The sequence below is a fragment of the Lepus europaeus genome, chromosome 5 (assembly GCF_033115175.1).
Source record: "Lepus europaeus isolate LE1 chromosome 5, mLepTim1.pri, whole genome shotgun sequence".
NCBI classification, from domain to species: Eukaryota; Metazoa; Chordata; class Mammalia; order Lagomorpha; family Leporidae; genus Lepus; species Lepus europaeus.
In genome coordinates this window covers 103,616,520-103,639,733 of record NC_084831.1, presented here as the reverse complement: position 1 = coordinate 103,639,733, position 23,214 = coordinate 103,616,520, and the positions used below count along the sequence as shown (strand labels likewise).

The following is a 23,214-nucleotide window of genomic DNA, read 5'->3' as shown; positions in this document are numbered from 1 at the left end:
TCTCCCGCCCCAGCCTCAGTGCCATCTCGGTACACAGAAGCACAGCAATGAGCCGCACGGTCACAGTCCCTCCCTGCGGTTCCCGCGGATGCGAGTCTTGATGGCCAAGCCACAGACCCCTTGAAGGATCTTCTGTGCATAGGGCCTAGGGAGTGGCGGGATCCCAACAACTGAGTTCTCAGTAAAGGGATGACCAGAGGGATGACTGCCCACGTGCCCCTGTCTGTTCTGTCTTTCAGAATTCTTATTCCAATCACTGCTGGCTTCTTTAAAGAGTCTTTTCTCAGCTGAATGTGGAAATTCCATCTTTCTAGGCTTCAGAGGCACACAGTTCAGAATGACAAAGTCTAGATGGATGGTGAGAACTGGCCCAGTTGAGAGGGTGAGGCCCAGGGGTGTGCACATGGTGCTATTGCCCTGCTGTGGGAAACCTACCAAGGAATCCACGCTGCGGCCTGTTTCCTGAGCCTGCACACAGACAGGGGCCTGAGCTGGGAGGACCGGCCCGCCTAGATGGGTGGGTGGGTAGCACCTGCCACAGTGACACCGTCTCCCGGCTGCCAGCTCCACAGATAGCCGAGCTCTCTGCCTTAACACAGGTGGGGTGCAGTCTTTCTATCCAGAAAACCCCATCCCAGGTGAGTTGAAGTCTATGTTTTCAGGTAAGCCGAAACTTTGCTGACATTCTGGGTCTATGGTCTTACTAATGTGTTAGCTAAATCCCAACATTTAATTTTTCTGTAGTGCGATTGCCTTCCCCTTTAACTTGTAGCTTTGTTTGATTTTCAGTGTTGCCTGCATCTGGTCTCATGCCTCCATCATCTCTTCTAATGTCCTCTAAGCAAAACCAGATGATTATCAGGTCAAATTACTGCATTCATTTCCTAGTGTTCAAATAGGCTCTGGCTTGAAGAACAAAGCCAGCAAGTGGAACATCCTTCCTGTGAGGTTGAACACAGGTCAAAGTGGCTTCCAAGGCATTGGAGCCACCTTCCTGTTGGAAAGACCCCACCCCAGCCAGGAGCCAGGGCCAGGCTACAATCCCTGGAGCAGCAGAGCTGAGGGTCTGACCTGGCCTGGCTCCCTGGTCCTGTGGGGAGTCCTCTCAGCTCCTCCCTGCACCCCCTCCTCTGTCTGCTCTCTGCAGCAGGGCAGGGCTCCTGTCACAATCCTCCCCACCTGTGCTCAGGTTCCCTCTGTGGCCACTGCACTCAAGGTCACTGTCAAGGTCAAAGTGAGAGCCTGCTGGCTGACCAACAGGATCTGCATCTGCCAGCTAGGCAAGGTTCTAATTAAGGTTCACCGTTGGGCTAAAGCACCAACTGGCCAATCACTTCATCTTTAGCCCAATGTCCAAGGATTTCAGGCATCTGAATTCCCACCTCTCATTTTCTCTGCCTTTTGTCCTAGGGGTCGTTCTCCTTCTACTGATGCTGTCCCTCTGGGCCCCTGGCCTGACCCGAGCTGCAGAATCCGGGGAACCCCAGTGCTAGGGCTGAGCGATGCCAGCTGCGGTGCTCTCATAAGGTCTGGCTCATCTGTCAAGGGCACTGCCAAATCCCAGGGCCCCGAGCCTCTGGGCCACACTGGGGACGCGGCGATCCTGGGTCCTGCTTTCAGCGACCTGGCGCGCGGACCCTTCCACACCAAACCTGGGAGCTGCGGGCCGACATGGCTCAGGCCTCCTCCTCCCCGTGGGGCTGGACCTCAGCGCTGGGCGTCCCGGGTTGGTGGGGCTTGGGGGCGGGGCGGGAGGAAAAGCGGCCTGCAGCCAGGCCCCGCCCCTCCCTGTCCCCGACTCTCATAAAGCCCCAGCCCATCCCCCTGAGGCCTGACCACGGAGACTCTGCACCAGCAGCGCCATGCCCATGACGCTGGGTTACTGGGACATCCGCGGGGTGAGCCAGGGGTCCGCCCAGTGGGGCACGGGCCGGGGAGAGGCGCTGAGCAGCTGGGGCGGTTTTTGGCAGTGGTTCCTGCAGGACATAGGACCTGTGGAGGCCTCTGCCTGAGGCTCTCAGGAGCTCACTGCGCATGCGCCCCTGTGTTGGGGCAGGGAGGTATAAAGGGTAGGGTTGGGGCTCACCTGGAGCAGATAAGGATGGCCTCAGGGCCACAGGGTAGCTCCGTTTCTGACCTCTGCCCCTGCCATCCCCTCCAGCTGGCCCACGGCATCCGCCTGCTCCTGGAATACACGGACACCAGCTATGAGGAAAAGAGATACACCATGGGGGACGGTAATGCTCCCGCCTGCTCTGACCTCCACCCAGCCCCTGCTGACCCCTGGCAACCCCTGCGCGGCCATCTGTTACTCACCTCTGCAGCCTGCAACAGCTGGAGCTGAGCCTGCCTTTGCCTGGTCCCCTGGAGGGTGCACTTTGACCTCCCAAGGCAGGGCACTGGAAGGGGGTGCTGGGGTTGCCCATGTTAGTGATAAGGTTCTTCCTTAGGACTTGTCTAAGTCTTTGGTGAGCCTTTGGCTTGCAGGGGCCAGAGCCCTTACAAGGCTCTTGCCCCTCGGATCCTGCAGTGGGAGACTGAGAGGTTCAGAGCCCAGGTGCCTGTATGGGGAGGAGGGTGTCACCCCTGACCCCTCGGGAGGGTCCTGGGGGGAAGGGCTGCACACTGGGGAGGTTTGTTCTCACCTCATCTACTCCACAGCTCCCGACTATGACCAAAGCCAGTGGCTGAGTGAGAAATTCAAGCTGGGCCTGGACTTTCCCAATGTAGGTGCAGGGGAGGGGGCAGGGGTGCGATGGGGTGGGGGAGGTGCAGGGTGTCTGTCCCTCTGTCTCCTTCCCCAGCTTGGAGGTGTGAGGTCAGGGGCTTGAGCCCACCCAGTACTTTTCCGTGATGTTCTGTGTCGTAGCTCACTCACTCACTGTACAGAATGTGTGCTTAGAGCCTGCCATGGGCCGGGCGCAGAGGGTGCCGGGTCTCCTGTCTGCCCCTGCTCAGGGAAGGGGATGCTGGGAGCCCGGAGGCCCAGCTGACTGCCCTGGTCACCACGCAGCTGCCCTACCTAATTGATGGAACTCACAAGCTCACACAGAGCAACGCCATCCTTCGCTACCTGGCCCGCAAGCACGGCCTGTGTGAGTGGGGCTGGCTGAAAGGCGGGGGCAGGAGGGCATCCCCTGGGCATGGCTGGGCCAGGACACTTGGGTCTGTGGTGTGGGCTGCAGGTGGGGAGACAGAAGAGGAGAGGATTCGTGTGGACATTCTGGAGAACCAGCTGATGGACACCCGCATGCTGCTGGCCACACTGTGCTACAGTCCCGACTTTGTGAGTGCCCTCCCTGTGCTGGGCCAGGCAGGGTCTGGGTCAGGTGCCCAGGCTCTCGCATTCCCATCGGCACTCATCCTACTTGCTAGTTTTTTCTTTCAGCACTGATCCTACGAATGGTTTCCTAAACTGCCAACCTTGACCCGTAAGCCTCAGGACTGTACCAAATAAAAGCTGGGAATCTGACTAGAACGTAGACTCCCCATGTGGAGTTTGAGTACTGGTCAGTGGAGGTTGTGTTCAGAACGCTCTGTCGCTCTGCCCGGGCGGCTCTCCCAGGCGGTTCATGGCATCACCTGCTTCTGGAATAGGCAGAGTTGGTCAGTGAGCAGCTGAAGTGTAGGCTGGAACTCTGCAGAGGCCCCCTCACCTTGGACATCGGCCCAGTGTTTGCTCAGTGTCATCTCTTAGAGCCCCGCAGGGACAAGCAGATTTCCCGAGTGTGCAGCTCACGGTCACCAAAAGCCTTTGTCCCTCTCCTGGCTTCTTCTTAACCTCTCGAATTTGCTTCATCTGTGTTGAAACTCTCCAAAGCCTGCTTCCTTCTTCTGCCAGCCCACCCCTGACTGCTCTGCCCCAGCACTTTTAATTCTGTGCTTCTTCGCTTCTGTTGAGTCCGGGGTCGGCCAGGTGCTCAGGGCGTCCCTGAGTCGGACCTTCACACACGGTTTGTTTGGATACCAAAGGTGACAAATCCAGGCATGGACATCCATTCCTGTGGGTCTGAGACCCTGTGGCATTCTCTCAAAGCCGGTGCCAGTCTCAGGGAAAGGGGCTGCGCCGCATGGCCAGCGGGGCCGCGCACAGCCCTGAGCAGGCTGCCTGCAGCCGAACGCGGACACCTGGGTGGGTAACAGCCATTTTCTGCCTCAGGAGAAGCTGAAGCCTGGGTATCTGCAGGAACTGCCTGAGAAGTTGCGGCTGCTTTCGCAGTTCCTGGGGAAGCGGCCCTGGTTTGCAGGGGACAAGGTAAAGGGGAGGTGGAGGTGGAAGAGGGCTCTGATTCCCCTAAGTTCCGGAGCCCCTGACTACTCGTCCTTGACCTTCTGCAGATCACCTTTGTGGATTTCATCGCTTATGATGTCATTGAGAGGAACCGAGTATTCGACCCCCGGTGTCTGGACGCCTTCCCCAACCTGAAGGACTTCATCGCCCGCTTCGAGGTGACGCCCGGTCCTCCTTCCTCCGCACTGTGCTTTTTCTTTTGTCCCTTCGCGCGAGGCTTTCCTAGTCTTGGAGCTAAAATACAGAAAGGTAGCGTTTATTCAGCACTGACTTTACTCCAGGAGCTGTCACAGTGTTTCTGTTGAGGCTGCTGTGAGAACCTTATCTGTACCAGGTTTCTGAAATGAACACGGATGAATCACTCTTCTTTGACAGATGAGGGAACCGAGACAGTGGAGAGCAAGTCTGGTAGATGGAGCCCATGTCGGCTGTGTGGGGCTCCCTGTGAGCCACTGATGGCTGTGGGCAGCAGTCAGGGATTCTCCAATTATGTGCTAAAAGGTCTAGCCTCAGGCCCTTGTCCAGCCTGGGTTTCCCAGCCCGGGGCCCCATGGGAGGGCCAGGACATCAGCAGTGTGTATGCAGTGTGTACGTGGCTGGCATCAGGAGGGCGGAGACGAGGTAGGATGGAGGCTCAGGGTCAGACACAGACAGTGCTGGTACTTGCTCTCCAGGGAGCTTTGTACTAATCAGATCTCTGTGTGGAAGCGCTGAGGTCCCAGCCCATGCTGGATCAGTGCACACAGGCGGCCCCTGTCCGGGGAGTTTGGCTGGAGGAGTCTGACGTACCTTCACCCTCTCCTGTTTCTCCCTCCAGTGTCACGTGTTCTGTTGCTGACTTGGGGCAGGTCTCTCCTTGCACTGACCGCCTCAAGTGCCGGTGCCATCAGCTGCTGCCTCCCAAAGAGCACATTAGCAGGAAGCTAAAGTCAAAATGGATCAGAGACTCAGACCCTTGCACTCTGATGCGGGATGCGGGCATCCCAATGGGAGTCTTGACTGCTGTGCCTAATGCCTGCCCCAGAGTTGGGAATTTGAGGCATTAGCCAAGAGGTCTTTTCAGCCTAGAGTCCATCCCTGTAGGAGCTGTACCTGCTCAGCGACTTCTCATCAGCTCTGGCTCAGGGCCAGGCTCCATGGCCTTGGAGATTACAGAAGAGCTGGCATGACTGCAGGAGGGAGGGTGGTGCAGAGAGCGGCGGGCTGCAGCCTGTGGTCGGTGGGTGCCTTGCCTTGGAGGGTACAGCTGGTCCTGGATCTCTTTGACTCCTTTAGAAATTATCTGAGCCTGGGTTGGCAGTGTCGTATGGCAGGTTAAGCCACCACTTGGGGTACCCACCTTTCCTATCAGAGTTGCCGGTTCAAGTGCCGGCTACTCTGCTCGCTGGCCAGCTCCCTACTAATGTGCCTGGGAAGCAGCACATGGTACTCAGTCACCTGAATGCCTGCCACCCATGTGGGAATCCTGGGTAGAGTTCCAGGTTCTGGCTTTGTCTTGGCACAACCCAGGCTGTTGTGGCCAATTGGAGAAGGAAACAGCAGATGGGAGGTGTCTCTCCTCCTCCTCCTCCTCCTCCTCCTCCTCCTCCTCCTCCTCCCCCTTCTGCTCCTCCTCCTCCTCTCTGGCACTCTGCCTTTCAAAATATAAACCTTAGGGGAAAAAATGTTGTTATCTGGGCACTCTGAATCCTGGCAACACGGTTCACAGTGTTTCTGCTGCCGTATGGCCTTGTGCCCGGTGCCAGGGCTGGAGTGAGGTAGGCTGGGGCAGAGACCGGGCTCTGGTACCAGGGGAAGAAGTCTGGGCTTCCTCTTTTCATGGGAATGATTAGAGCCCTGACTTTTCTTTCCAGTTGACTTCCCTGTAGCCACTTCAGCACAGGCTTAGCAGTGTCACCGAGTGAGCTCTGGGCTGTCTTCCCAGCCGCACAGGCGTGGTCTGAGCTCATTTGCATGCTAGCAATCCCCCACTCCATGTGCAAACCCAGCCAAGCCAAGAGCCTCCTGGGGAAGGGAGAAAGTGTGAGCAGACCAGGAGTGACCAGGCTTCCAGAGGGAGGGAGGGGCAGGGCAGCAGGGGTCCAGAATCTGAGAGAGACAGGGCCAGGAGCTTCCAGCCCTGCGGCATTAGAGTCATGTGAGCACAAGGAGGGTGCTTGACTTCTCTGTGGCTCAGGTCCCTGGATTTTCCTTTTACATTTATTTGAGAAGCAGAGACAGGCAGAGATCTCCGTGCCTCTGTTCCCCTCCACAAACCCTCTCAGCAGCCACTTGGCCAGACTGGAGCCGGGGGCCAGGAGCTCAATCTGGTCTCCCCGTGAGTTGCAGGGACCCAGGCACTTGAGCTGTCACTGTTGCCTCCCAGGATGTGCAGTAGCAAGGGGCTGCATTGGAGAGTAGAGCTGACACTCAAGCCCAGGCTCTCTGGTATGGGGTGGCGATGTCCCAAGTGGTAGCTTAACACTGTGCCAATTGCCCGCTCCTCAAGTTCCCTTCTGATACGTGGTGACCATGGACCTGAACATGCAGAGTGGTTGAGCGGACTTTCTGGGCCTCCACGCCGTCTTCAGTGGGGCAGACACCTTGCTCAGTGCAGAGTCTCCCTGACTGCTGGGTCCTATTCAGGAATGACCTCAGTCAAAGGTCCCTGAAGAGTGAGCTCACCAGGGCCGTGGACCCTAGGGAGACCGTGTGGTTCTCCAGGCATGGAGCCCGCGGGCAGCTGTCAGGGTCCTGCCGTGCTGGGCCTGCACTGGGGCTGCCTGAAGCCCGGAGGGGCCGCAGACCCTAATCTCTGTCCTTGTCCCCACTCTCAGGGCCTGGAGAAGATCTCTGCCTACATGAAGTCCAGCCGCTTCCTGCCGAGACCTGTGTTCATGAAGAACGCCACGTGGGGCAACAAGTAGGGCCCAGAGATGCCAGGAGATTCAAGCAAGGAGCCCGTGCTCAGCCCGCTGCCCCGCCCCCTGCCACCACCTTCTTCCTTCCAATCCCTTCTCATCCCAAGGCCGTATGGATCCTCCTTCCTCCCACCCCACTGCTGTTCCAAAAATTCCCTTAAGCACCTCCCCTCTCATTCATGCCAGTGCATTCCCCCTCTTGCAGGCCCTGTGTCCTGCCCACCAGTGGCTGTGTCTGCCCAGAGGACCCAGACTGGATCCCGGGCCTGGGAGCCTTAGCCCTGAGCTCCTGGAGCCCTGCCCTGAAGGACCAGCATTACCTACAGTGCAGGCCCCTCCCCCAGGTGCTGGCTGCCCCCCCTGTCCACCCCCAGTAAAGCCTGGCGCACGTTTCCTCTGTGTCTCGTCTTCTTGCCTCTGGCTCCCCGCACTCGCCCGCTCTCACCGCTGCTTCCTAGGTGCTGGCTGACCCCTGACCCTGGCTGTGGCTGTGCTCATAGGGAATGAGTGGGGTCCTGGGGGGGTCTCAAGTCTTCGTGCTTCTGTGAGCGACCCCTCTTAGAGCAGGCAGCCCAGTGAGGCTCTGTAGACGACAGAGGTGGCCCCTTTCTGGGCCTGGGCCTCTTTCATTGCTGCCCATGTGCCGTGGCGCATTCCCCATGGCTGTGCAGAGCCGTGCAGCTCTACAAGTGCGACCAGTGGGGTGGGGGCCCCAGTACAGGGAGCTCGGAGCCTGTGGCCTCCACACTGTGTGACTCTGTCCCCTCCGCTAGGTGTCCAGGGCCCTGTCTCTGCTCATTTTCTCAGGTGCTTTTGAGGGCCTCCCCAGACCTGCTGCACAGCCGTCATAGGAACAGTGAGATATATTTTTGATTCTTGGCTTTTCTGATAAAGTCGTTGTGGTTGTCTTTTTTTTTTTTTTTTTTAAGGTCTGGTCATTGATCTAGGCTTTTATTTTCTTTTAAAGATTTATTTATCTACTTGAAAGGCAAAGTTACAGAGAGAGAGAGAGGACTTCCATCCTCTGGTTCACCCTCCAAATGGCAGCAACAGTTGCAGCTGGGCCAGGAGCTTCTTCAGGGTTTCCCAAGTGGATGCAGGAGCCCAAGTGCTTGGGACATTTCCTGCTGCTTTCCCAGGTGCATTAGCAGGGAGCTGTGTTTTAAGAGAAACTGTGGGGACTCGAACCGGTGCCCGAAAAGGGAGCTGGCAACACAGGTGGCAGCTATACCCGCTGCACCCAGCCCCGGGCCCTACTGATACTGTCTTTTTGTTTTTTTTAATTTTCAATTATCTTTATATACAGAAGATCAATTTAGCATATATTAAGTAAAGATTTCAACACTCTGCACCCACACAGAAACACAAAGTGTAAAATACTATTTGAGCACTAGTTATAGCATTAATTAAACACCTAAGAATAATTGTGTATTAATTACAGAGTTCAACCAATAGTTTCAAGTAGAACATAATAAATACTAAAAGGGTAAAGTATTAAGTTCTTTATTTTCTTTTTTTTTGTTTGTTATATAGTTATTATTTTTTTATTTAATAAATGTGAATTTACAAAGTGCAACTTTTGTATTGTGGCTTCCCCCCCACCCTCCCTCCCTCCCGTGGCCCTCCCCTCTCCCACTCCCTCTCCCATCCCACCCTTCATCGAGTTTCATTTCAATTACCTTCATATACTGAAATCAACTTAGTATATACTAAGCAAGGATTTCAACAGGCTGCACTCACACAACCGCACAAGGTATAGGGTATTGTTTGACTAGTAGTGTTTTTAAGTTTCATAGTAAAACACATTAAGGACAGAGATCCTACGTGGGGAGCATGTACCCAGTGACTCCCGTTGTTGATTTAACAATTGGCACTCTTATTTATGACGTCAGCAATCACCCGAGACTCTTGCTATGAGCTGTCTGGGCTATGGAAGCCCCTTGAGTTCACCGACTCTGAACTTGTTTAGTCGAGGCTGTATCACAGTGGAGGTTCCTTCCTCCCTTCAGAGAAAGGCGCCTCCCTCCTTGATGGCCTGTTCCTTCTGCTGGGGTCTTGTTCACCAGGGTCTTTCATTTAGATTGTTTTTTGCCACCGTGTCATGGCTTTCCATGCCTGTGAGACTCTCATGGACCTTTTAGCCAGATCCGAATGTCCCAAGGGTTGATTCTGAGGCAGGAGTGCTGTTTGGGGCGTTTACCATTCTATGAGTCTGCTGTGTGTCCTGCTTCCCCCGCAGGATCATTCTCTCCCTTTTAATTCTATCCTTCATTTTTTGCTTACACTGGTCTTATTTGTGAAATCTCTTCGACACATACCCTATCTTTTTGATCGGTTGTGTATTTATACTTATCACTTTACCAAGTGCGCTGGCATTGGTACCTGCCTCCTTGGTAAGATTGAGTTGAAATCCCCTGGCACATTTCTAGTTCCACCATTGGAGGTAAGTCCGAGTGAGCATGTGCCAACCTATATATCTCCTCCCTCTCTTATTCCCACTCCTGTGTTTAACATAGATCACTTTTCTGTTAATTTTAAACGCCTAAGAATGATTGTGCATTGATTACAGAGTTCAACCAGTGGTCTTAATGTAGAACAAACAGAGCAACCACAACAACAACCACAACAACAAAAATACTAAAAGGAATAAAATAGTAAGTTATTCCTCAACAGTCTAGACAAGGGCTGATCCTGTCATTGTCTCTCATAGTGTCCATTTCACTTCAATGGTATCATTTTAGATGCTCGTTTAGTTGCCATTGATCAGGGAGAACATATGATATTTGTCCCTTTTGGACTGGCTTATTTCACTCAGCATGATGTTTTCCAGCTTCCTCCATTTTGTTGTAAATGCCCGGATTTCATTGTTTTTTTACTGCTGTATTGTGTTCCATAGAGTACATATCCCATAGTTTCTTTATCCAGTCATCCGTTGATGGACATTTAGGTTGGTATCTTAGCTATTGTGAATTGAGCTGCAACAAATATTGAGGTGCAAGTGGCTCTTTTTTTCTCCCCTTTAATTCCATTTGGGTAAATTCCAAGGAGTGGGATGGCTGGGTCCTGTGGTAGTGCTATATTCAGGTTTCTGAGGACTCTCCAAACTTTCTTCTATAGTGGCTTTACCAGTTTGCATTCCCACCAACAGTGGATTAGTGTCCCTTTTCCCCAAATCCTCACCAGTATCTGTTGTTGGTTGATTTCTGTATGTAAGCCAATCTAACTGGAGTGAGGTGAAACCTCATTGTAGTTTTGATCTCTATTTCCCTGATGGCTAGGGATCCTGAGCATTTTCTCATGTGTCTGTTGGCCATTTGGATTTCCTCTTTTGAAAAGTGTCTGTTAAGGTCCTTGGCCCACTTTTTTATTGGGTTGTTTTGATTTTGTGGTGTTTTTTGATCATTTTATAGATTCTAGTTGTTAATCCTTTATCTGTTGTGTAGTTTGCAAATAACGTCTCCCATTCTGTTGGTTGCCTCTTCACTTTCCTGACTGTTTCCTTTGCTGTAAAGAAACTCTTCAATCTGAGGTAATCCCATTTGTTTATTTTATCTCTGATTACCCGTGCCTCTGGGGTCTTCTCCAGGAATTTTTCGTCTGTTCCAATATTTTGAAGGGTTTCCCCTGTGCTGTCAATTAGTTTCATGGTGTCATGGCACATCTCTAGTTCTTTGATCCATATTGAATGGATTTTTGTATAAGGTGTAAGATAGGGGTCTTGCTTCATACTTCGACATGTGGACATCCAGTCTGATGCTGTCTTTATCCCAGTGTTCCCTCCGTTAGTTGTCTGGCTGGGTATGGATCAGAGTGGAGACCTCTGACCTCGGGTGGTTTCCTCACTGGTTTCTGGCATCAGCGTTTCTGATGAGAAGACTGACGCTGCTGTGCCCTGAATCCCTGTGTGGATGGCCTGCTCTTCACTAAAGAAAGGGGTTTGGGCTCTCATCCTGAGGCTGCAAGCCGAAGGCCTCTTGGAATCCTAGGCTTTTCTTGCTGCGGGAGCACCCTGAGCGCAGGCTCCCTGCACCTCACTCATCAGTCACCAGGGCCTCAGCATGGCATCCTCTTGGAGACACGCTGACTCACAGGGGAAGGAGCTGCAAAGAGGTGTTTGTAATAGCTCGGCGATGCCCAAAGTGTCACCAGCAACAGTTGTGTTGTGGGTCACGATTAAGGCAAAGCTCCGGTGGGAGAGATTATCGGAAACCAGCAAGTCTTGTTTCAGTATCTTCTATGAGCCTGGGTAGTTGTAAAGCAATGAGGTTTATTTAGCTCAGAGTTTTGCACGGTGATGGAACATCTGTGATTAGGAAACCAGAGATTCAGGGGCTGGCTAAGCTTGTCTTTTCATATTACTTTGATCTTGCAGAAATGAGCACTGCAAGCCCACTATTAAACTCCATGACAGTGATAGCCCCTGACCTGCCCTCCTTCCACTCTGCCTCAGCTGGTCAAGGCTCTGCCTCCTGGAACATCTCCCCACTGGGGACCAAGATTCTAATGGAACCTGTGCGAGATACTTTCCCAGCATATGCAAACCCTAGCTGGTCTCTTATCCAAAATACATAACCAAAGATACAGCACATTAAAAATGGATCAAGACTTGAGTAGGCATTTTAAAAATATTTATCTATTTGAGAGACAATGAGAGTGAGAGAGAGAGAGAGATCTTCCATCTGCTGGTTCATTTCCCAAAAGTCACAATGGCTGGGGCTGGGCCAGGCTGAAGCCAGGAGCCAGAAGTCCATTCAAGTCTTCCACATGGGTGGCAGGGGCCCAAACACTTGGGCCATCTTCCACTGCTTTCCCAGGCACCTCAGCGGGGAATTGGGTAGGAAACAGAGCAGCCGAGACTGGAGCTGGCACTCTGATATGGGGTGCTGGCGTCACAGAGGGCTTAACTGACCGTGCTACAGTGCCTGCCCCAAGTAGGCATTCCTGACAAGTGACTGTCCAGAAGGCCAGTCTGGTATGGAAACATGCTCAACCTCATCAGGCTGCAGAGAAATTACAAGCATCGCTGGATCCTAGTATTTCCCACTAGAATGGTTTCCATTCATAGCACCGAATTTTGGAGAATTCATGGAGTAACTGAAACTGATACACTGCTAGTGGGATGACCACTTTAGACTCCTGATACAGCAACTAGAGCTAAACATACATCAATCTGTAACTCAGGAATCCCAGCACCCAGCAAGAAGGAGTGCATGTGTCTCCAAGCGTTATGTACAATCATGTTGAAAGCATCTTTATTTTAAACAGCTGCTTTTACTGTCATAAGTGATGACAATTCCAATCATCAATAGAAGAACGGGAAAAAACTACACTGTGGTTTATTAATCGAGTTCCATTATTTACATAATGATATATATTTATTTTTTTAAAGATTTTTTTTTTTAATTTAATGACAGACTTACAGGGGCTGGCACCATGGCGCAGTAGGTTGATCCTCCACCTGCAGTGCCGGCATCCCAGTGGGCGTCGGTTCTATTCTGGGCTGCTCCTGTTCCAATCCAGCTCTCTGCTATGGCCTGGGATAGTGGTGGAGGATGGCCTAAGTCTTTGGGCCCCTGCACCCACGTGGGAGACCCAGAAGGAGCTCCTGGCTCCTGGCTTTGTATCGGCGCAGATCCGGCCATTTGCGGCCTGTGTGGAGTGAAACAACGGAAGGATGACCTTTCTCTCTGTCTCTCCCTCTCTCACTGTTTGTAACTCTAATCTCAAATAAACAAATAAAAGATCTTAAAAAAAAAAAAAACAGAGTTATAGAGAGAGATAGAGACAGAGAGAGAGAGGTCTTCCATCTGCTGGTTCACTCCACAGATGGCCGCAACAGCTGGAGCTGCGCCAATCTGAAGCCAGGAGCCAGGCGCTTCTTCCGGGTCTCCCAGGTGGGTGCAAAGGCCATGGTCTTGGACCATCTTCTACTGCTTTCCCAGGCCATAGCAGAGAGCTGGATTGGAAGAAGGGCAGCTGGGATTCCTGGCACCCATAGGGGATGCCGGCGCTGTAGGCCAGGTCTTTAACCCACTGTGCCACAGAATTGGCCCAAAATATTATATTTTCACAAAAATTAATATGCCAATGTTATACACACAACGTAAGGTGAGCATTAAGAACATAATATTGAGTAAAAGGACCTGGATCCAATAAAGTAAGAACCTACTGTATTATTCTGTCGATCTGAAAATCAGTTCACAAGAAAAATGGCTCTGTGGTGATGAATCAGATGAATGGTGACCTTGGAGGGGTGGGAGGTCATTCATTGAGGGCCTGTGGAGTGCGGGAAATGTCCTCTGTCTCCAGCTGGGTGGTGATTACTTACCGCACACAATAGTGCACGCCCATGGTATGTACACTTACAGTCTGCACTTTGCTGCACGGGAGTTACCCTGCAGTGAGAGTGTGCATATTTCATACACCATGTGGTGTCTCTGTGTGTGTCTTTATTGTCTGCTTCTCCCTTAGGATGTCAATGGCAGGACATGGGATTTTGTCCCTTCATTGTCTCTTTTTGTCTCTTCATTGTCTCTTTATTGGTGTTATAGATGTGTGTATAACACTTAGCCCCTGAAGCTAGTAGGAGCTCAGTGAATGGTTACTATGACATTTATAGTCTAACTTTAGTGGTGACACTTCAAATCCTCTTTTGGTCTTTATTGAGGTCTGTTTCTTCGGGAAGATGAGCCAGATGATACAAACACCTAGTAGAGTGTGTCTAATCATTCTCATGCTATTGGGCTTGTGGATTTTGTTTTAAACATTTCTTACAACAGTGCGATTGTCTTTAAAATAACAGTTGCCCTATTTTTGGTTCCTTTATATGATAAATCCCCAAAGCAGACACTGCAAGGCAAAGTGTTAAGAAAGATTGTTTGCAGGGCCAGTGCTGTGGCCTAGTGGGTAAAGCCACCACCTGCCATGCTGGCATCCCATATGAGCACTAGTTTGAGTCCCAGCTGCTCCACTTCCAATCCAGCTAGCTGTTAATGTGCCTGGGAAAGCAGTGGAAGATGACCCAAGTTTTTGGGTGCCTACCCCATATTGTCCTGCTGTGGGAAACCTACCAAGGAATCCACGCTGAGGCCTGTTTCCTGAGCCTGCACACAGACAGGGGCCTGAGCTGGGTGGATAGATTTGAGCCCCACTGCTCCACTTCTGATTCAGCTCCCTGCTAATGGTCTGGGAAACCAGCAGATGGTCTAAGTGTTTGGGCCCCTTTGCCCACGTGGGAGGCCTGGAGGAAGCTCCTTGCTCCTGGCTACAGATAGGCCCAGCTCCGGCTGGCCGTTGTGGACACTGGAGAGTGAACCAGCAGATGGAGGACCTTTCTTTCTGTCTCTTCCTCTCACTGTCTCTCACTCTGCCAGTCAATAAATAAATAAAAGCTTTTTTTAAAAAGAATTTTTCATACAGTTTTTGGCAATGTGACTATTTTTTCTTGAGAAATGTCTAGTCATGTCTTTTCCCCATTTTTAATGAGATTTTTTTTTGCTACTAACTAGTTCATCTTTTAATGAGTGTGGAGCCCTAGGACCTTATCCCCCCTCAAAGATCCTGCCTCTCAGTGCTACTGCATTGGGATGAACTTGTCACTCAAACCCGACCCCAAACCAGACACAGCCAAACCCAGCTGCCTGGCAGGAGGTTTCTGGGGGAGGCACCTGGTGCACCTGCTGGGCCAGAATATTCACTCTTTACTGAGAGACTCATACCTTGCTATGGTAGATGCTGAATGAAACCATGGTTTCGGGCCACCCAGCCCCTTTTTGTCCTGAGCCAGCAGCTAACTTCCCAGAACTCCCAGTGTGTGTGTGGGGGGGGGGGGGGGGGTTGTGGGGGGGGGCAGGGGTGAGGTGGTAGCTGGGCAATCTCAGGACGAAGGCGGAGCCAGACAGCAGAGCAAGGAGGGGGGAACCGTGACGCTGTGTTAAGCCCTGGCTCTTCTGCCAATGGCACTGCCCACTCCTGGGATACAGCACAGTGGTCTGGGTACAGGCCCTGCTTTGGGCTTTGGTCCGTCCTGAAGCCTATTGGTTCAGCGAACCCTGGGGGCGGCCCTGGGTCTTGTTCCGTCCTGTGGGCGGGGCCGAGCACCCTGCTGCAGGCCTCCCGGAATGCACGGAATTAGGGGCGGGGCGGGGCGTGTTCGCAGCAAACTCCGCCCCTCCTCCCAGCCAAGGATCTCGGAAAAGCCCCAGGCCCGTCCAGCAGAGGCCATTCCTCTGAGACCACAGGAGCTGCACCATGCCCATGACGCTGGGTTACTGGGATATCCGCGGGGTGAGCGAGGGGTCCGCTCGGCCGGTGGGGCGGGGCGGGGCCCTGGGCAGCTGGGGAGGCTTAGGCCTTGTTTCCTGGAAGAACTTGTGGACGCCTCTGAGGCCATCCGGAGCCCCGGGAGCTGGCTCTTAGTCCGAGGGACGGGGGCAGGGAAGGGAAGAGGGAGCGGTATCAGGCCTAGAATGGGGGCTCCCCTGGAGGATACGGGGCCGCAGGCAGAGTCCCCTCAACTCTGTCTCTTGCCCCGGGTCATCTCCTCCAGCTGGCTCTGCCCATCCGCCTGCTCCTGGAATACACAGACACCAGCTACGAGGAAAAGAGATACACCATGGGGGACGGTAATGCACCCTCCTGCTCTGACTTCTGCCCAGCCCATGGCTACGGACACGTAGCAACCCCTCGCGGCCACCCTTTGCACTCCTGTGCAGCCCCCACCAGTTGGGAATGAGCCTGCCCCTTCCCTGGTCCCCTGGAGGGTGCAGTTGTGACTTCCCAAGGCAAGGCGCTGGGCTGTGATTGGGTTGGGGTCTCCCACAGACATCCCCACACTTTTGGAAGCCTGTTGCATGCAGAGTCCAGGGCCCGTACCCTCACTCTTTTCCCCAGGCCTGGACTATGACTCTGAGTGGCTCAGATCTCAGATGCCTGTTTGGGGGTGGAGGTCTCACCCCCGATTCCTGGGGTCTCATCTACTCCACAGCTCCCGACTATGACAGAAGCCAGTGGCTGAGTGAGAAATTCAGACTGGGCCTGGACTTTCCCAATGTAGGTGCAGGGGACGGAGTTGGGGGGTGGGGGGCGGTGGCCTGCAAGGTGTCTGTACCTCTGTCTCCTTCCCCAGCTTGGAGGTCTGAGGTCAGGGCCTCGTGCTCACCGCTGTCCTTCCTGGTTCTCTGCAGTACTTTTCCGTGATGTTCTGTGTCGTAGCTCACTCACTCACTGTACAGAGTGTGTGCTTAGAGCCTGCCATGGGCCGGGTGCAGAGAGTGCCGGGTCTCCCGTCTGCCCCTGCTCGGGGAAGGGGATGCTGGGAGCCTGGGAGCCCAGCTGAGTGCCCTGGTCACCACGCAGCTGCCCTACCTAATTGATGGGACTCACAAGCTCACGCAGAGCAACGCCATCCTGCGCTACGTGGCCCGCAAGCACGGCCTGTGTGAGTGGGGCTGGCTGCAGGGCGAGGGCGGGGGCGTCCCTAGGCGTGGTTGCATAAGACACTTAGTTTTCGTATTGTGGGCTGCAGATGGGGAAACGGAAGAGGAGAGGATTCGCGTGGACATTCTGGAGAACCAGGTTATGGACAACCGCATGCAATTCGCCATGATGTGCTACAGTCCGGACTTTGTGAGTGCCCGCTGGGTTGGATGTGGCGGGGGTCAGTGAGTTGCACTCTTGTGTTCACACCTGCACTGGTCCTGTTTGTCATTAAACTCCCTGGGGACCTGCTTCTCCAGGAAATTTCCTATCAGTCCAACATGTTGATTCCATACGAGGGGAACTTCAGTTTCTAAATACGTAATTGCCCCAGAATCCAGTTCATGCCTAACCTTTACCCTCATCAAGGGACGTCTTTCCCAGCTGTTCCCACCATGTACAGCGCATGGGAACAGAGTCCAGTACATGAGTTACAGTAGTCCAAGAGGGGGGCGTCTTCAGATGGGTGCCCTATCCCAAGGCTGACTCTGTGCCACCCACTGGGGTAAGTGTATTTCCCCTATGGGCAGCCCTCGTCAGCCAAGGACCTTTGTCCTCCCTCCATTCTCAGAGTTGAAGTCTCATCTTCTGTATCTGCAGATACCCGTTCCGCTCCCCTGCCCCCCGGGTAGGGTTCGGCTTCTCTCCTGAGATCTCTCAGTTCTTTGTCTCTGCTTTCACCCCACGTCTGAGTCCAGGGGAAGCCAGGTGCTCATGGCTCTCCTGGCTCTGACCCTTAGAGGTTCTGTGGACACCAGTGGTGACAGGTTCAGGACAGTGCTGGGTTCCCCTGTGACTGCCCAGTGCCTGTGAAGATAGGGTAGGTACCCAGGAGGTGTCTATTCAGTGCTGATGAACGAAGGGGAAGGGTGGGCACCGCCCAGGGCCACTGTGCTGCTCAGCCCTGGCCAGCGGGGCCCGGGCAGCACTGGGCGGTGCCTGTCTGCAGGGCTCTGTGTCTGAGGGTGGTGACAGCTGATTGTGCCTCAGGAGAAGCTGAAGCCCGAGTACCTGAAGGGGCTCCCTGAGAAGCTGCAGCTGTACTCGCAGTTCCTGGGGAAGCGGCCCTGGTTCGCAGGGGACAAGGTAAAAGGGGGGGGGGGGTGCGGGTGGGGAGGAGGAGGGGTCGGTCTTCCTCCGGGTCTGAGCTCTGTCGTCCTGGCTCCTGCAGATCACCTTCGCCGATTTCCTTGTCTACGACATCCTTGACCAGAACCGGATATTTGAGCCTGGGTGCCTGGACGCGTTCCCAAACCTGAAGGATTTCATGTCCCGCTTCGAGGTGACTCCCTGAGCCTCCTCACTCTGCGCTGTCTTTCCCTGTCCCCGTCCCTCCATGCTCAGCGTCCTGGAGCTAAACTGCAGCCCAGCTGGGAACTTAGGACCCAGGCTTCGCATCTTACATCGGTGGTGTCAAGTGTATTTGCACGAGGTCCTCCTCCCATGTGACATAAAGAAACTGAGTTTGTAAGGGTGAGCCAAATGCTCAGGATCCTGGAGCAAGTCTGAGCTATACTGGTCTCCCTGTGATCCTCTTACGGCTGTGGGCAGCAGTCAGGGTTTATCCCAATTTTGTGCTAAGAGGCGCAGCCTCAGGGCCTTGTGCAGCCTGTGTCTCCCATCCTAGGACTTACCAGAGAGGCAGGACATTCAGCCATGTGTGGTCAGCTGGCCTCAGGAGGGCTGAGAGCAGGGAGGATGGAGGGTTAGTGTCAGAGACACTGGCAGCGATCATACTTGATGGACAGCGTGCTCGCACCAATCAGGTCCCTGTGGGGAAGCACTGAGGTCCCAGGCTATTCTGGTGCCCAGATGGATTGTAATGCAGGCGCCCCTGGTGGAGGATCCTGTCTTGATTGTGGGACAATAGACTTCCTCTCACTCCCACCCTCCCTCTTGTTCTGACTCCAGTGCCCCATTGTTCTGACTGAGGTAGCACAGGGCCTGTTTTTATGTGGATGCTCCTGCATGGTGACTCCATGCTGGAACTGAGCATAGAACTGCAGGCTCCGCAGAGCTGGGAGGTGGATGGTGGTGCTGAGGTGCAGAGCCCTGACGTCACCCACGGTCACATCCATCTCCCAGGGACAGCTTGTTTATACCAACAAATCCTACTTTATCACAGATTTCAAAATTTGAGGTATTTATTAAACTTGTTTTTCAGTCTACTTTCATTTTCCTGGTCCAATCCCATCCAGAGTTCACCTTCTCAGCGCCTCCTCATCAGCTCTGGATCAGGGCCAGGCCTGTGGCCTTGGCGATTCTGCTAGAGTCGGCTCAACGCTGTGTTCCCAGGAGAAGAGGCAGAGATTAGATCTGTGTGGGGGCTCTGGGGCCCAAACAGGCCAGGCCCGTTAGGTCCAGAACACGGTGCATTCCCATGAGTTCCTTAGGAAGTCCCTGGGCACTAGTGTCCTGGTGTAGAGGACTTGGCACATGCGTGTCCTGGCCTTGTGTGTGGAGCAGACTTCCTTTCCCTCCCACCCTCCCTCTTGCTCTGACTCCAGCGCCCCACTGTTCTGCCTGTGACATGGCGCAGGGCCTGTTTTTGCACGGATGCACGTGCATGGAGACTCTATCCTGCAAGTGAGCATAGAGAACTGCAGGCTCCACACAGCCCTGACCTCACACACGGTCACGCCCATCTCCCAGGGACAGCTTGTTTGCTCCAAACAAACCTATTGTATCACAGATTTGGGAATGGGAGGTATTTTTTAAACAGGTTTTTCCAGTCCACAATCTTTCTTCCATTCCACTCCCATCAAAAGATGTTGTTTTCAGCTCCATCAGCTCTGGATCAGGTCCAGGCCTGTGGCCTTGGCAATTCTGCAACAGTCGGCTCAACGCTGAGTTCCCAGGAGGAGAGGCAGAGATTAGATCTGTGTGCGACCCTGAGGCCTAAACAGGCCAGGCCCGTTTAGTCCAGAACACTGTGCATCCCCCTGAGTTCTTTAGGAAGTCCCTGGCACTAGTGTCCTGGTGTAGAGGACTTGGCTCATGCGTGTCCTGGCCTTGTGTGTGGAGCAGGGCTCAGGACGAGGGGCTGAGACAGTGAGATCGGGCGCAGACCCCGAGTGCAGGAGGTAGGACTTCCTGCGTCCGTCCAGGAGTGGGTGGAGCCTGGCCTGGCCTTGCTCTGCTGCTTCAGCTCCTCCTGTTCCCTAAGTTCAGGGCTTGCAGAGTCCCTGGGTGAGAGCCGGGCTGCTTTGCAAGGTGCCCTGGCGTGGGCTCAGCCCCTTTGTCCCGTTGGCTGTCCCTCCTGTGTGTGCAATCCCAGGGAAGCCGGCAGCCTCGTTGTGAAAAGGAGAATGTTTGTGCAGACGGGGATGACAGGGTCTCTGTGGGGTGTGGAGGTGGAGGGCCGAGTGGGAGAGGGACAGAGCCAGGCCGCGTCCTGCCTGTATACCTGCCCATCCCTTAACGCCGTGGTCACTGCTGACCCGCTGTGACACTCAGGTTCCCTTCAGTGTAAGGTGGCCAGGAATGGATCCTTCGGGGAGTGGGGTGGGCTCTGAGTCTGCACCGGGCTGTTTGTAACTCCCTACCCGTTGTTCTCATGAAGGCGGGACCTGAGTCGTAAGTAAGGCAGCGAGGACCCAGCAGGGCTGCGGTCCTATGAGACTCCCTGCAGCCAGTGAGGCCCTGGGGAGAGGCCGCTGTCGGGGTTCTGCCGTGACGCGCTGGGGCTGCCTGAAGCCCAGTGGGGCCGCAGACCCTGACTCCTTGTGCTTTCTGTTTCCAACTCCAGGCCCTGCCGAAGATCTCTGCCTACATGAAGTCCAGCCGCTTCATCAGAGTGCCTGTGTGTGCGAAGATCGCCACATGGACAGGAGTATAGGGCCCTGGAAGGAGGTGGGCGTGGCGCTGGGAGCTCAGGTCTCCCTGGTCCAGCTTCAGGCTTCTCACCCCTTTCTCCTCCATCTCCCTACCTCCCCCTCCCCCATCAACCTGCTGGCTGCCTGTGTCCTGAGCCAGCCCCTCCCACGCAGGCTTGGCCAGGCTCAGCCCCCACCCTTCCCCACGTCCCCTCTAAGGCTGCTCTTCCCGCACTAAGCCGACCCCACGGTCCTCGTCTCTCTCCGTGGGCCCGGTCTGAGCTCCCAGACTGCCAGAAACATGGCTGTGCCTGGGCTGCGGCCCTGCTCCCCAGCGGGGTCTCCCCAGTGCTGTCTGGTCCCCAGGAGGGCCTGACCTCAGCCGGGCCCTTCTCACCCCTGTGATGCCCTGACTGGGCGCTGACTGTGCAGACCTTGTTGGATTTTCTTTGTTCTGCTGCCCACAGCAGGGGCTGGGTGGGCAGGATGAGTGTGGGGGTAGTGCGTGCTCAGGCAGGGCTATGAGGGATCTTGTTCATTTCCGGGCCCTATCCATGTCGCTCTGCTCCTGGCCCTGGGTTTCTCCTCTGCCCGGGTTCCTCCTTGCTTCACCCTGGAGGGAGGGCGCCGAGGGCCACGTGCAGCCGTGCGGGGTTCTGAGAGCCGCTGGGCTGATGGGGACGGGGCTGAGCAGGCTTGGGCAGACCCCTCTGTCACCTCCTCCCAGAAGCTTTCCCTGATACAGATGTTCTCATCTACAGTTTCAGGATGTTTCTCAATAAAAGATCCCACTGCATAATCATTGTTGTCTGTGTGTATATTAAACCCCAGCTGAGTCAGAACCCATGGAGGAGGCATCCCTCTGTGTCTTACCTGAGTCCTGTGTCCTGGGGCCTGGCATACAGCAGGTGTTCCCCAAGTTTGGAAATGTGGACGATTTCCCTCTCAAAGGCCTGTGCCAGCTATGCCATCTGTCACTCATGGTTGGGCTTGGGGCTCTGGGAGGAGTTTTCCGAGCCAGGGGAGGTGTAGAGTAGCACCCACAAGGTTGTCCTGTTGGAATCTGTCAGTACAATCACTGCCTGAAGCTGCACTTCCAAGTCAAATAAAAATCCACAGTAGATCTGTTGGAAATGCCAGTGGGAAACAAATGGTTAATTTAAAATAAATATGGTTTGTAAGGTCAGAATTTAGTCAAACTAAGTGCTTATGAAACTGATAGTGCAAAAGTAGTTAAGCCAACATTTTATTACACTCTAAGTCAGAAGAGAGAAAAGTCCTGAAGTTTCAGGTGACATTGTTGTACAATCACGTGGTAGCCATACATCTAGAACAGGAGTCAGCGAGCATTTTCCCTAAGCGGCCGGTACTCAGGCTTTGCAGGGCGTACAGTGGTGTGGTGATTCCTCAGCCCTACGTCTGTGAAGAATCAACCGGGGATAACACGTGCAGGAATGAGGCAGGGCTGTGGTCCAGCAAGACTAGATTACACAGCACGTGATGCAGAAACAATGAAACCAAGCAGCTCAGTTCTCAATGGGTGAGGGACCTGAGCCGCCATTTCCCAGAGGAGATGTGCAGGAGGGACCTGGACGTTGCCCCACAGCACTGAGCAGAGAGGGGCCAATCACCGCCGCACTGGGTCGCCCCTCACACGCATTATGATGGCTGTGACCACAAGCTGGACAAAGGAAGTGCTGGGCTTGGGGAAATCGAAACCCTTTGCTCTGTGGTGTGAATGTAAAATGGCCCAGCCATTGTGCAAATCTGCGTTGTGGTTCCTCAGAAAAATGATAATAAATAGAATTACCATATTATGCAGCAATATCACTTCTGTATAAGTAGAAAAAAATAGCAAATTCTTGAAGATCTGTTTGTCCACCCAGGACCATGACAGCCCCACACACGACAGGGATGGACCCACCTCAGTGTCCCCCAGCAGAGGAGTGGATGAGGACAGGATGTGCCCACCTGCAGGCTCAATTTTTGTGCCGATCCAAAGACAGGAGCCAAGAGTCTATTCCGGGTCTCCCATGTTTGTGCAGGGGCCCAAGGGCTTGGGTCATCTTCCATTGCCTTCCCAGGCCATAGCAGGGAGCTGGACTGGAAGTAGAGCATCTGGGACTCAAACCTGTGCCCATATGGGATGTCAGTGCTGCAGGCGGAGGCTTAACCTACTACACCACAGCACAGGCCCCCAAATGATACATTTAAAACACAACAGAAGGCCGGTGCCATGGCTCACTAGGCTAATCCTCCGCCTGCGGCGCAGGCACATTGTGTTCTATTTCCTGTTGTGGCGCAGAATTCTGTCCCGGTTGCTCCTCTGCCAGTCCAGTTCTCTGCTGTGGCACGGGAAGGCAATGCAGGATGGCCCGGGTCCTTGGGCCCTGCACCCTCATTGAAGATCAGGAGGAAGCACCTGGCTCATGGCTTCTGATTGGTGCAGCACCCCCGCCGCAACACATGGGCCGTAGCAGCCACTTGGGGGGTGAACCAACGGAAAAAGGAAGACCTTTCTCTCTGTCTCTCACTGTCTCTCTCACTGTCTAACTCTGCCTGTCAAAATTTAAAAAAAAAAAAAAAAAGGAAAGCAACAGGTTGCTCTATGAGGGTACTTAAAAATATGAAATTGGAAAATATGTTTATTTTGGTTCAAAAGTGTCGGAAGGGACTGGCGCTGTGGCATAGCTGGTGGAGCTGCTGCTGCAGTGCCGGCATCCCATGTGGG

General features: G+C 53.9%; 2 protein-coding genes across 5 annotated transcripts in view; both read left to right on the top strand.

The window, feature by feature from the left end:
* The first annotated feature begins 1,790 nt into the window (after window positions 1-1,790).
* Window positions 1,791-23,214, top strand: part of LOC133760029 (glutathione S-transferase Mu 1) — a 71,986-nt gene continuing 50,562 nt past the window's right edge. Inside the window, exons 1-10 of one of the 4 annotated variants that reach the window (XM_062191914.1) lie at window positions 1,791-1,898; window positions 2,162-2,237; window positions 2,662-2,726; window positions 3,014-3,095; window positions 3,186-3,286; window positions 4,160-4,255; window positions 4,339-4,449; window positions 7,108-7,193; window positions 7,397-7,535; window positions 8,159-8,661. In XM_062191914.1, coding sequence (XP_062047898.1) covers window positions 1,863-1,898; window positions 2,162-2,237; window positions 2,662-2,726; window positions 3,014-3,095; window positions 3,186-3,286; window positions 4,160-4,255; window positions 4,339-4,449; window positions 7,108-7,193; window positions 7,397-7,535; window positions 8,159-8,176 — 810 coding nt within the window. In that variant the 5' untranslated portion in view covers window positions 1,791-1,862 and the 3' untranslated portion in view covers window positions 8,177-8,661. Of the gene's footprint in view, window positions 1,899-2,161; window positions 2,238-2,661; window positions 2,727-3,013; window positions 3,096-3,185; window positions 3,287-4,159; window positions 4,256-4,338; window positions 4,450-7,107; window positions 7,194-7,396; window positions 7,585-7,964; window positions 8,073-8,158; window positions 8,662-23,214 lie in introns of those variants that run through there. The other 3 variants (XM_062191912.1, XM_062191913.1, XM_062191916.1) reach the window with 3 other exon arrangements.
* On the top strand, window positions 15,344-21,274 carry LOC133760031 (glutathione S-transferase Mu 1-like). Its single transcript, XM_062191919.1, has 8 exons — window positions 15,344-15,477; window positions 15,740-15,815; window positions 16,178-16,242; window positions 16,549-16,630; window positions 16,718-16,818; window positions 17,659-17,754; window positions 17,840-17,950; window positions 20,417-21,274. The coding sequence occupies exons 1-8, from the start codon at window positions 15,442-15,444 to the stop codon at window positions 20,504-20,506; spliced, it is 657 nt and encodes a 218-aa protein (XP_062047903.1). The 5' UTR covers window positions 15,344-15,441; the 3' UTR covers window positions 20,507-21,274.